The sequence below is a fragment of the Labrus mixtus genome, chromosome 1 (genome assembly GCF_963584025.1).
Source record: "Labrus mixtus chromosome 1, fLabMix1.1, whole genome shotgun sequence".
NCBI lineage: Eukaryota > Metazoa > Chordata > Actinopteri > Labriformes > Labridae > Labrus > Labrus mixtus.
The window spans coordinates 11909944-11921994 of record NC_083612.1 but is presented as its reverse complement, the minus strand read 5'-3'; the positions used below and the strand labels follow the sequence as shown (position 1 = coordinate 11921994).

General features: G+C 39.7%; 1 protein-coding gene across 5 annotated transcripts in view; it reads left to right on the top strand.

The window, feature by feature from the left end:
• The window catches only part of madd (MAP-kinase activating death domain), a 50638-nt gene extending 39965 nt beyond the window's left edge, over window positions 1-10673 (top strand). For 4 of the 5 annotated variants that reach the window (XM_061064707.1, XM_061064556.1, XM_061064787.1 and 1 more), the window contains 10 exons: window positions 1037-1157; window positions 1320-1425; window positions 1543-1653; window positions 1741-1848; window positions 1981-2145; window positions 2238-2310; window positions 2524-2630; window positions 6727-6796; window positions 8825-8871; window positions 9784-10673. In XM_061064707.1, the coding sequence (XP_060920690.1) occupies window positions 1037-1157; window positions 1320-1425; window positions 1543-1653; window positions 1741-1848; window positions 1981-2145; window positions 2238-2310; window positions 2524-2630; window positions 6727-6796; window positions 8825-8871; window positions 9784-9897 (1022 nt within the window). In that variant the 3' untranslated portion in view covers window positions 9898-10673. The remainder of the gene's footprint in view (window positions 1-1036; window positions 1158-1319; window positions 1426-1542; window positions 1654-1740; window positions 1849-1980; window positions 2146-2237; window positions 2311-2523; window positions 2631-6726; window positions 6797-8824; window positions 8872-9783) is intronic. The other variant, XM_061064863.1, reaches the window with a different exon arrangement.
• The last annotated feature ends 1378 nt before the right edge of the window (window positions 10674-12051 follow it).

Here is a 12051-nt window from a genome sequence, read left to right as displayed (position 1 = left end):
CAGTGCTGCATATTTTCCCTCAAAAGGAAATCAAAGAAAGCTGGATTTCAATTCACTTTTACTCTAACTTCTAAAATTGATATTAATGTCTGCGCACCTGCGTTTCCCCAAGTTTTCAGATTAACTTTCTTATTGACCGAAGCTCCAAATTTAATGGGTTTGCATATTGGATGAGTGCATGTTGCCTTCAAGTGCTGTGAGAAATGTAATTATGAGAGTAGCACACTCAAACGAGCCACCAGCTGGTAAATAAGATTGGGACATGTCAAGCTTTCCAATACGTTACAACTTATGATAGAAGTGGGGAAATGGAACTGGCTAGACTGCTGATATTTAGACTTAAATATTCGATTCCACATTTGTAACCTGTCGAAAGTTGGTTAATGTTTTATTTTTAATCCTTGGAAGTTGCCACAGATTGAAGTTTTATGGTTTCAATAATGGTGTGTGTATTTGAAACCTAATTTCTTTAAAAAGGACAGCAAGGAAACGTAAAACCAAAACAAGAACTCTACAGCCCCTTAGCACTTAAAGGCAGCATCTATAAATGTTAGCCCTTGAAAAGTATTCAAGTAAAGGTTTTATTGGACCTGTTCAAACCTCCCTCCTTTACAGTGTTACACTACAACAAGAATTATTATGTGTAATTGCCTTTGGTCTGATTGATTCTCACTACATGACTAAGACAAATGCACCTCTCACTTTCTGAAAGCACTTGTGGTTTGAGGAGAGCTACAATAAATGGTTACTCACAATGTTGACACAATGTTAGTCTTTCATGATTAAACTTTGCAACAATTTTTTCCAAGTTTTAGAGAGATATCATCATTGTAAATGAATAGTGATCTCTCTATGACTACCATGTCTTCTGTAAGTTACTTTAGGTAGATGTCCTTAAATTATTTGGAGTAAAAAAGTGCATGTTTCTGGCTGCACTTTGATGCCTGTTTTTGAATCGATCAGTTGTGTTGTTGCTGAAATCTTCCAGCTTTGCAGGTTTTTAAGCGCTACATGTGAGCTGTGTTGATCTGTTCAGGTAAGGAGCGCTCCACACTGTGGGACCAGCTGCAGTTCTGGGAGGACGCATACTTAGACGCTGTGATGTTGGAGCGTGAGGGCATGGGAATGGACCAGGGACCTCAGGAGATGATTGAAAGGTGGATTTTTATTCCAGCAGTTTCCTGCATGATTTTTAAAAGGAATTATAATACCAAAATATTAACATTTTAAATTTGTATACCACCTTTTTTTTTACATTTATTTTTCTAATTCTGGTCTGGACTGGACTTGCTCTTCTATGTTTTGTCTGATTTCTGCAGATACTTGTCACTAGGAGAACATGACCGGAAGCGTCTGGAGGACGATGAAGACAGACTCCTGGCCACCCTGTTGCACAACATGATAGCATTCATGCTGATGATGAAAGTACGGACGCCTGTTTGTAATTTTTTAATCATCAGACATTGTCATTGTTTTATAATCTACACCAAGTATGATCATTTGTTATGTCAACGTTTGTTCCTCGTGTCTGTTTTTGTTTAGTTGACCAAAAATGACATCAGGAAGAAGGTGAGGCGCCTGATGGGGAAGTCTCACATCGGCCTCTCATACAGCCAAGAGATCAACGAGATTCTGGACAAACTGGCCAACATGGTGATTTCTTGTCTCTTTTTTAAAAAGTCCGGTTTATCAAACTTCTATTCATCCTTTTTTTAAATTTGTACTGAACATATTTTGTAGAACGGCCGTGAGCTGCCCATCAGGCCCAGTGGAAGCCGGCACATCAAAAAGCAGACATTTGTTGTACATGCTGGCACTGATACCACGGGAGACATCTTTTTCATGGAGGTAAGCAGGTCTAGAATTTGTAGTTTCTAACTCAGCCCACTGGCGTATTATCCATTTTTGTAGATCTGAGTTATGTCTAACTGAAACATTGAGTGTATAGTGCATAATTAAATTTTCTCTTTATGGTTTTAGGTTTGTGATGACTGTATAGTCCTGCGCAGCAACATTGGCACAGTATACGAGCGCTGGTGGTACGAGAAGCTCATCAACATGACTTACTGCCCTAAGACCAAGGTGCTGTGTCTCTGGAGACGCAACGGCCAAGAGACGCAGCTCAACAAGTTCTATACCAAAAAGGTGAGGATCTGCCTCCTCCCTCTCCTGTGCTTGAATTCACTTGAGGATGAGATTGATGACAAAATTCAAATTGCTTTCCTGTCTCCTTACAGTGTCGTGAACTCTACTACTGTGTGAAAGATAGTATGGAAAGAGCTGCAGCAAGACAGCAAAGCATCAAGCCAGGTAAAAATGAAGAGTGTGTGAATATGCTGGGCCTCTTTTTTGTCTTTCAATAGAGGCTTGCTGTGCTTTCATTTCCTTTTCTTGAATCCTTTTAAATGCTCCTGCCTGTATTGTATTTTTATGTAAGTTTAGGTCATAAAAATCTACAACTTTTATAGTTTTTAGGGATTTTTAAAAATCTGTATTTCTTAACTTAAGTATTGATTCCTGCAGGCCCCGAGCTTGGCGGAGAGTTCCCCGTCCAGGACATGAAAAGCGGTGAGGGTGGACTGCTGCAGGTCACGCTGGAAGGAATCAACCTTAAGTTCATGCACAGCCAGGTAAGAGGCCAGTACCACGGCAGAGAAAGTGGCTCTCATCTCACACAAGGGCATGAAACTAAAACTCACTCATGATGGTTCATCCCCTCCTTCTGTCCAACTCTATACTCATCTCTCCTGTTTGCCTCATTTCCTTTAGTTCTGTGACTTCTTCCTCTATTGTCATAAAAAGAATCTTAAGTAGTCCAAACGTTTGATTGGCATTTACTTGTACCTGATGTTTTCCCCTTAGAGGAAGAGTTCCTGTTTGTGCTTTTGCTTTTTTTGATTTGCTTTTTTCAGTTTGTGTTTGTTCGTATGTGTATGTGTATGTGTGTTCATATGCATGCCTCTTCCTAAACAATATTAACACACTCTCCCACACAAGTTTCTTTTGACATCTGTGGTGCACAAACTTCATTCTTCATTTACCGGATGTGAGGAGAGAAAGCATCTGTGTGTGTGTGTGTGTGTGTGTGTGTGTGTGTGTGTGTGTGTGTGTGTGTGTGTGTGTGTGTGTGTGTGTGTGTGTGTGTGTGTGTGTGTGTGTGTGTGTGTGTGTGTGTGTGTGTGTGTGTGTGTGTGTGTGTGTGTGTGTGTGTGTGTGTGTGTGTGTGTGTGTGTGTGTTGCTTCGATGGTAAGACGGATGGCCTTGAGCAAAGACTTTTCATTAATAATTGGCTATTTAATAGCAACTCTCATATTTTAAGTTTGGACCCTTGACCATTGTCTTGTGTTGTCATCACACCTGCAGCGTAGTCGGGTTTTGTGTTCTTCCTCAGGATGATTAGAAAGTGAAGCTGTGATTGGTTACTCTGTGAAGTATGCTGAAGGGATCGTAGCAAACAGACAATTGACACATGTTGACCTGCAGTATTCTTCACCAGATATCAAACATTAAACTGATAAATTATTTTTAGGGGCAGTTCCACCAAATTACAAGACATCAAGACATCTTTTCTCTTAAAGTCATGTGGTTTTCAGATGCTGATATATGATGTTTATCCAGATCTTCAGAAAATGATCTCAGGAATCTCATTTGTGGTGCTTGGAGGAGTTCTTTACAATGATTCAGCTGCAACAAAGCTCTGTTTACTTAGAATAATCCACAAACCTCACCATGGAGAGTTTTCATTGGAGCTACTTTTTAACAAACGGTTCAGACAGATATTAGCTTGTTTCTGCTCCGTAAATGACTATTAATCACTCTGCTGTCCTCTGAGAGAGAAGCAGCACTCGGAGGGAATAACTATAACTTGGTACAGAAGTATAACGTTTACTTTCTAGTGATATATGTGTGCATAAACCAGTCGTAGTGCAGTTTGCTTGTTTCTCATAATGTCAACTTAAACTAAGACTGAATATTGGCTCATTAGTTCATTATGTTAACAATATATTCAATTTAATATAAACTATTTACTATATTCACACCAAAAGAGTCAAACACAAAGATAGTTTCAAATGATTGTCTATCATTCAATCATTGCATCAATAGATCATTAACTCATTGTTTTGTATCCGTCTTGATCTACTCTTAATTATTTTCTCCAAGCATCTCAATGTAGAGCACCACATTTCTAAAATTAATTTGTTACGTTAGCACCATTGTTAAACTGTAAGAATGAAACATCATCATGAATAGAGTCAGGTGTTTTTTTTTAGCACATTACTTTCAGCAGGACTGTATCCCATTTAATCATAGACTGTATGTAAGAAGTAGACTTAGCAGCTGGGAGGGCTCCTGTGAGTTTGACTGCTGTTTGATGCGTTGAATTTGACATTTTGCGAGAAGCTGGAAAAAGTGAGCGGTTAGAAGAAAACACCGTGACGTTATCCAAAGGCTGCGCTAGCTTGGAAAGCGAGGTTGGTCTGTTATTCATGGTGGCTGTGAGATCAATCAGGATGCAATATTTTTTTTAAATGACCAACTGACTCCTCAGATATTCTTTTAGTACAGTTTCATGCTGGAAAAAGACATTTTTCAGATTCCTGCGGTAGAAAATGATCTAACTCAGTAAGCCACGACCCCTTGGTTTAAATGGGACTGTTATAGTCGTGATATCATGGCGTATCTACTGTTGAGGAAATTACTAAGACTTGACTCCACACAATAAGATTCAGTTGACTCAGATGGCTTACATTGATGAAAGTTTATACATAAGAAGAATACTCATGAGGAGACATGATTCAACACTTCTGGACTCGTGTCTTGCTAAACCACATCTGCCAAACTTTTTGAAAGGCATATATCCCAAAGGACATTACCATTATCAGGGTCATGTCACACTGACCCACCTAGACTAAACTGTGACATCTATAACACTGGAGCAGACAATAAGTCTACCAAACATCCTTGCAGATATCAGGAAAAACAGTTGACACTCTCTAAGCTGTACTTGGTGTTAATAACAGCTGAACTCTGTCAGGTCTGACTGACGTTAGAGAACAGTGAATAAACCTAATGACGTCTGTACATTATAATCTAAATAACTACAGAAATTCCACCACATCTACGAAGACTTTAAATAAGACATCAACTTCAGGAAAATGTTTACTCAGTGTTTGTATCTGGTGGACGCCTATACAAGTCATTTTATATACATATATTTTATTGTGAGCGAACCTGAGGAAGCTACAGGCGAAACGTGCTGTTCGCTCTCAATATAGTTAAGTTATTTGCAGTGTGCCACAGACTTCAGATTTGTTTTTCTTGGTTTGTTCTTGCAACCGTGCATTTGAGAACATGTTTAGGCTTCGCACGGGGCACCATGTTGGCCAAGTAGATAAAATAAAAGATGTCAACACGTTGGAATTAGCAAAAAAAAAAAAAAAGCTAATTTATACTTAGTCCTTGTGCAGGACACAAATTATTAAAAGACACTTCCCAAACAAAATAAACAATCTCACGTTTATATGTAACCAATAAAATGCCATTCAAATGGCCCGCTGACCATGAGAAAGAACATCACTGTAAGGCTCTTTAAACGTTGACTGTGTGGACCAGAGTGTCCACTTTAGATGTACAGTCTATTGATTCATCAAGCCTCTTTTTAACATCATGACTAATGTGAGCGTCAGACAGTTAGCTGAATCATTGGATGGGCCGCTCTACGGTGACATGGCATTGACACATCACACATTGTAGCAGGGTTTACCTGTCCATTAGTGACTGCCCTCATTGTTCTGCTGTGTGCGCGGTGGTGTTGGTGCCAGCCGTTGTTGCTGGAGGAGGAGGCATGGAGGGCTCTGGGGGACTGAGATGTTAAAAGTCCATGGAAATCAAAGGTGAATCCAGATCTCAATACCCTAGCCAAACCTCTAGCCCTCTTTTTTTTTTCTCTTACTTCCTAGTTTTTTGGGGCTGATTTTTCTTGTGACTTTTCAAAATAAAATATTGGCTCTGATAACGTCTTAGCTAGATTCTTGATTTTTGAATCGTTTACAATGGCTCCTGCGGATAGCGCCCTCTCGGAGTGTCGTCGAGTGTTTGTGCTCTTCTGTCCGATAATAATCCAAACCATTTCTCTCCCATGCTCTCTCCCCCTGCAAGGAGCGGAAGGTACACAACCTCTGCTGTGTTTGCTTTTTAGCAGTTACATCTTATTGGGTTTTCCTTTGTTGTTCTTCTCTATCTTTTCTTTTAACTCTTCTTAGCTGTTTGTCAAACCTAATTTTGTGTCTTTGTCTACATTTTTTATGGAACTTCCATGTATGCATCATATGGGCCATATTGCATCTCTGAGCATAAATAGATAGAAATGTGTTGTTTAATCTATTCTTGATGTTTACCTTCAAGTGTAACTTTAAACTTGTGCTACATTTATGATACCAGTCATATGTTGAATTAGCTTTGACTTTAAAAACATTTCTCCTCATTGAACCGTCGCCCATGTATACGTTTGATCATGGAAACTTCTCATAGTGTGCTTTTCTTTTCCTTTGGTTAGCCGTTACAAGCTTGCACTCCATGTGTAGTTGTTTTATTTTGACCTTTCATACTGAATAAAACAAGTTTAACATGGTTAATTTAGTCAATATGAAGTGTTTACTTTTCATCCAGTGTTGTTGAGTTAATAATGTTCTGTCTTGTTTTGTTTGTTTTTTGTTTGTTTTTAGGTTTTCATAGAGCTGAGTCACATTAAAAAGTGCAATACAGTGAAGGGAGTCTTTGTCCTGGAGGAATTTGGTAATTACACCATCTATTGATTCTAGGCCTGTACTCGGCACGGCAGTAACTCAGCTTCATGGCTAACGTGGTGATGAGAGCTAATAAGGGTTCACTAAATTGGATACTTGCTCTCTTCGAGGGACAACCACACAGCGACGTCTGTAGGTGATTAACAGAGTGGACGAGGTGTTCTTTCAGACGCATTGAAGCATGGAGGTTTAGAGCGAGCAACAGTTCATTCAGGGACACGGTGTATGAGAGGAACACGTGTGCACAGCATAAAACAGAGCTGTGGGGACAGACAGGAAAGGTACCTTTCCTCAACAGATTTGATTTTACGACTAAACTGGAATAAAAAATGTTCCATAATAATAACTGAGGCACAATTTGAAATAGGATTCATTAAAGTGCTTTATAGTCAGAGGGTGAGTTCTAGCAAAAAGAGAAGATACTGAAGGCCGAAGAGAGGATACATTTGTGTAATTTGTATTTATGTTTTCAAATCTGGTGAAGGACTCAAATGTATAGAAATGAAAGAATTATATTATTACACAGAGAGCTCCAATGTTGTCCAAAAAAAATCCTGTCCAGTTATCTACTCTGTAGCTTTTAATTCATTCATTACTATGCATTTACACAATTACCCTGTTTATTAATGACCCACTTAATCCTGTTGGTGTAAAGTCCTAAACAAAAGCAACATTTACACCTGCCTGAGAAGTTTGCTCATACACTCTGGTGATATATTAGTTAAGATAGTTTATTTGATACATTCTTGAAACCTTATTAGAGAGTTTAATCCAAAAACAAAGTTGGACTTGGTGGTCAGAGAGTCTAAGTGTTGTAAAAAATGGAAGACAGAAAGGAGGTTTGTGTTGAGGGTCAGGCTGCCTCTGAGTTTAGACCGTCGTGAGCAGGTGAGTTATGCTTTAGTGCACAGGTTACATCTCTAGAAAGAAGTCAAAAAAAGATGACTTACTGAGAAGATGTCAGAGGTTGAAGTAGAGTGCCAGGCTGGGTTACTGCCGTGTCTCTGTGCTGCTTTTGTAATGTTGCCCTCATCTTTGCCACTATGAAAACCTTCATTCTCCAGCAGGTAAAGTGTTGTCACCTTTCTCCTTTCTTATTCAACGCACAAACTATTTTCAATCTCAAAACCCTTTCATTGCTTTCTTTTTGTTTCTTTTCTCATACCATGATTTTTTTTCCCCCTGCTTCCTTCATCACTTGCTTTCCATTTTGGAGATCACTACCCAGTCCTCATCTCTCATGTTGTCCTCTTCCTCTGATAGTCTGCCTCTAAATCTCAGCATGTGGAGATCTCTGGTGGGCGAGTTAGCGGAGGGATTTAACATTTCCCACCCCCCCTCCTCTTCATCTGTCCAGATCTTAGCCTCTTCATCTCTGCTATGGGTTCACAGTTACTAATGAAAAGTCAATCTGTCCTGTGGGCAGTGACGGGGTCCCGGGTCAAAGGATTTTGGCCTCTTGTGGCTGCTTCTCTGTGATGTGTTTTGACCTCTCGGTTCATTGGAGGGGAACAGGGTATCTGGGTCGGGGAGGGGAGGTTGTCCTTTTCTCTTCTTGTGTTTTTACTTTTTTACTTTTGAAACTTTACAACCTATGCTGTCTCTTGAAGACATGTCTGTTTTTATTTGTTCATTTTGTGGGTCATGAACGTCTCAGCAGTCACAAGCTCAGATTAAATACCTCTCCATGAAAAAGTGTAATTATAACACTGGTCTTTTGGAAAGGACTTTCATGGATTGTAAATCTGATGAAAGATTAAACTTGATCTTTTTTTTCCTTCACTTGTAACATTCTTATTTTTCAATGAAATAATTGAACAACCCAAAGTACAGGCCAGTCCAACACCCCCCCCCCCCCCCCCCGAGCTCTCTTGACTGTACCCGTGGATTCTTCTTGACCCACATCCCATCTTTTACACCCTGTTGAAAGTCGTTCCCTGTAACCCCCCAAAGCTCTCAAACATTGATGGTTCCTGCTTCCTTTGAATTCTTTGTTTTGTCTCTTGCACCGGCATAGTTCCTGAAACTAAAGAAGTGGTGATCCACAAGTACAAGACACCCATGGTGAGTCCTCACGACTGCTGACACAATGTTTGACATTAGTACTTCTAAACATGAGAAATATTTATTTTAATTTTGTCCTCCCTCACTTGGGCAGACCAACATGTACTTCAGGGTGAAATCTGAAACCATAATCTAAAAGGAAGAGTTCCACAGAAAGGAGTGAAGGGGTTTTAGAGGACACATCAGCCTTTGAGAGACTCTTTAGTCTCCTTAGTCTGAGTGATGAGCAGATGTCACCAAAGTCTGCACTTTATCTTCTGCCCAATGAAATCATTTCACTTCTGCAGCCTGAACATGAGCTCCACCTGAACCCCGATCATATTCTTAATGAGAAAATGAAGAAGTTTGAAAAGCTTTATGGGCTGAATAGTTATACTTTGCCTCCAGTCCTCCTGTTGTGTAAGGTGACCAATTAAAAATAAAAATAGATGTTTCAACCATCATCTATAAGTACACACTGGCCAGTCCTAGCAATTAAATGCTCCATTCAAAAAAATGTATTTTGTTAGTGATTTAGTGAAGCTTGGATCCTCAAGGACTCAAGTCTTTATACATTTCAAGCAGATAGTTAGAACACCACTCAGACATTTTTCTTTTTCTTCACAGTTGGATATTTGTAGTTCAGTTTGCTCAAATGTTTAGAAGTTTGGGAATGCAAAGTTTAGAGAATAGAAATTAAAGGTGCAGTTGGGTTTTTATTACTCAAGTTATGTTCACATTCAATGATGTTTACTAAAACTTGATGTGTTGTGCATCGAGGTAGTGCAGAATCGTTGAATGTTTTGTCTTCCTTTAGCATGAGAGGAGCCTCTCCTCTAGCTTTGAGGAGGTTCTGTGTTATCTTTTGACTCAACACAAACGTAACCTCTTACCTGCACATTTTTCTCCCTCGTGTATTTCTTCTTCCTGCAGGCACATCAGATCTGTTACTCCGTCCTCTGCCTTTTCTCCTACGTGGCGGCAGTGAAGGGGAAGGAGGCCGAAGGAAAACACAAGATACTGTCACCAAGACCCCTTCCTAGCTAGTCCACATCCTGCGTCTGCTCCCCCTCCTTCGGTGTGCCTCTCTACTTGAAACAGCTTCTCAGCTCTGAATCCACAGACTTCTGACAATCCCTAACTTTAGTCTAAGCACACAATCCCACTCCCTCCTCCTGTACATACAAGCCTGAAATCCTTTTAAGTCCCTGTTGTGTAACGTGTTCGGTCTGTGATGTCGTGTAAATAATTGCTCATTGCTGTCGTCCCCATGATCATACCAACTAGCTAAAGGTTTGCCTGCTCTGTACGCTGGGAGGAACCATTCCCCTCAAGCTCCTCTCCTCTGTCTTCTATTGTTCCCGCTGCCAAGACACAAATGTTTTTACCGATAGGAGATGTGAGGGATTTCCCCAAGGCACAAAGTGCATGCAGGTCCCGTGCACAGCCTTGGAGTGTCACTACAGAGTAGACACCCCCCCCCTTTCCCCTCCCTCATCATATTCGTCTCCATCTGACTGTGTGAGTTGTTCTGTGATATGTGCTTACTGTAAAGTTCCAGTCTGTCCAAGTTTAAACTGGTGAAACATCCAGAGACCCTCTCGTAGTGCAGGACATCCCATCATGAAAAAAGCTACTGTATACTGCACCAGAGCACCGCATGTGAACGCTTCTTCAAAAAGTGTTTGAACCCCAAAATAATGTGAGTGTTCTCTGAATTACTGTTCTAGTTCTGCTGTAAAACTTTCTCGTCTGTGGTCTGCTGTTATCGATTGCATGTTACTATGAGGATAACAAATAAATATTATATATATATTTCTATATATAGTATTTATTTAATATATACATATAATGACTGTACATTTCTCTGGAAAAAATAATGTTACAAATTGTTGATTTGCTAGATGTGCAATACTCAATAAGTAGTTAGCCATTGCCAGAGCCAGGTTTCCTTAAGTAAACCAGCGTCCACAGGGTGAAGAATGTAAGAAGGACCTTTTGTTTTCTATAGTGCGTGTTTATTGACGTGAATATGGCAACTGTTTCAAGTTTGTCTTTTTGAAATCGGGATCATACGTGGAAGAAAAACTGCTGCTGTGTTGCTCTCTGTGGGTGCAGACGTCGGAGTGTTTTTCACCTTGCATCTGTGATGTCACAGCAGGTACTTTTAAACAAACAGCAGGCGGTGGACATGCTGGAGAAAGAATCTTATTCCATTTGAATTCAGCCATTATAAGCCATGTTTGCTGGAGTATTTCTGTGGTCTATGTGAGTGGTGCTTATGCTGAATTTAAATGTGGGGGAAAAAAATGGAAACAAAGATAAACTGGTGTAACATCAAGATGTGACCACAAGAGGGCGCTTTTTCAAACCTTTTGAAGTAGATTATGATCTTTTTGGGTTTAACGTCTACCTGATCTTTTTTTGTTTGTTTTTTAACTGCTGCATACAAACAACTTCAGGTACATGGACCTCTGCCATATCCAGCATCTGAGTTGTTCTTTTCTGTTAAATGTTTGAAGATGTCCATCGCTGAGGGATCATTAAATGATAAGAACAAAATAAGTGTCAACAAAACAGATGTAACAGAGAGCATCTGTTGCTGCTACTTATGAAGAAGAAAAAAGAACACAAACGTTCATTCAGCGAGACTAAAACTAGCTGTAAAAACCAGCAGCTAACGGAAGATAAGTAAGGCTACCTGTAACATTCAAACTTTACAGGTACAGGATGACTTCTGTCAGAAATAGGGACTTGTCCTCTGCTGTGCCTCTGTTGTTCTCATCTCAAGAGCCTTTCTATCACTGGCTGTACAGAATGAATAACATCGTAACAACACAACAATCAGGGTCTAACAGGCCGTGAGATAATGTTACCTGCCCTACTTTGAAAAAAAAACCCAGAAGGAATAAGTAGCACCCTACATTTACCAGCCATGGAAGAATTTAAAAGATTGAATATTAACAGCAACCACTTGTAGAAACTGTGATGGAATCAGTGCAAAAATGTCTCCTGCAATTACAGTAGGAAAGCAACAAAATGATGTTAACTAATGATAAAGCATTAGAGCAAAACATGTCAGAAAATGGTGAAGAGTTCTAGTTAAAGTCAATTGAATGCACCAACAGTAATCAATAAGTTAATAAATCATCTGTCATAGAACATCAGTGAAAGATTGTTTCATTTTAAAGCAGGAAGAAG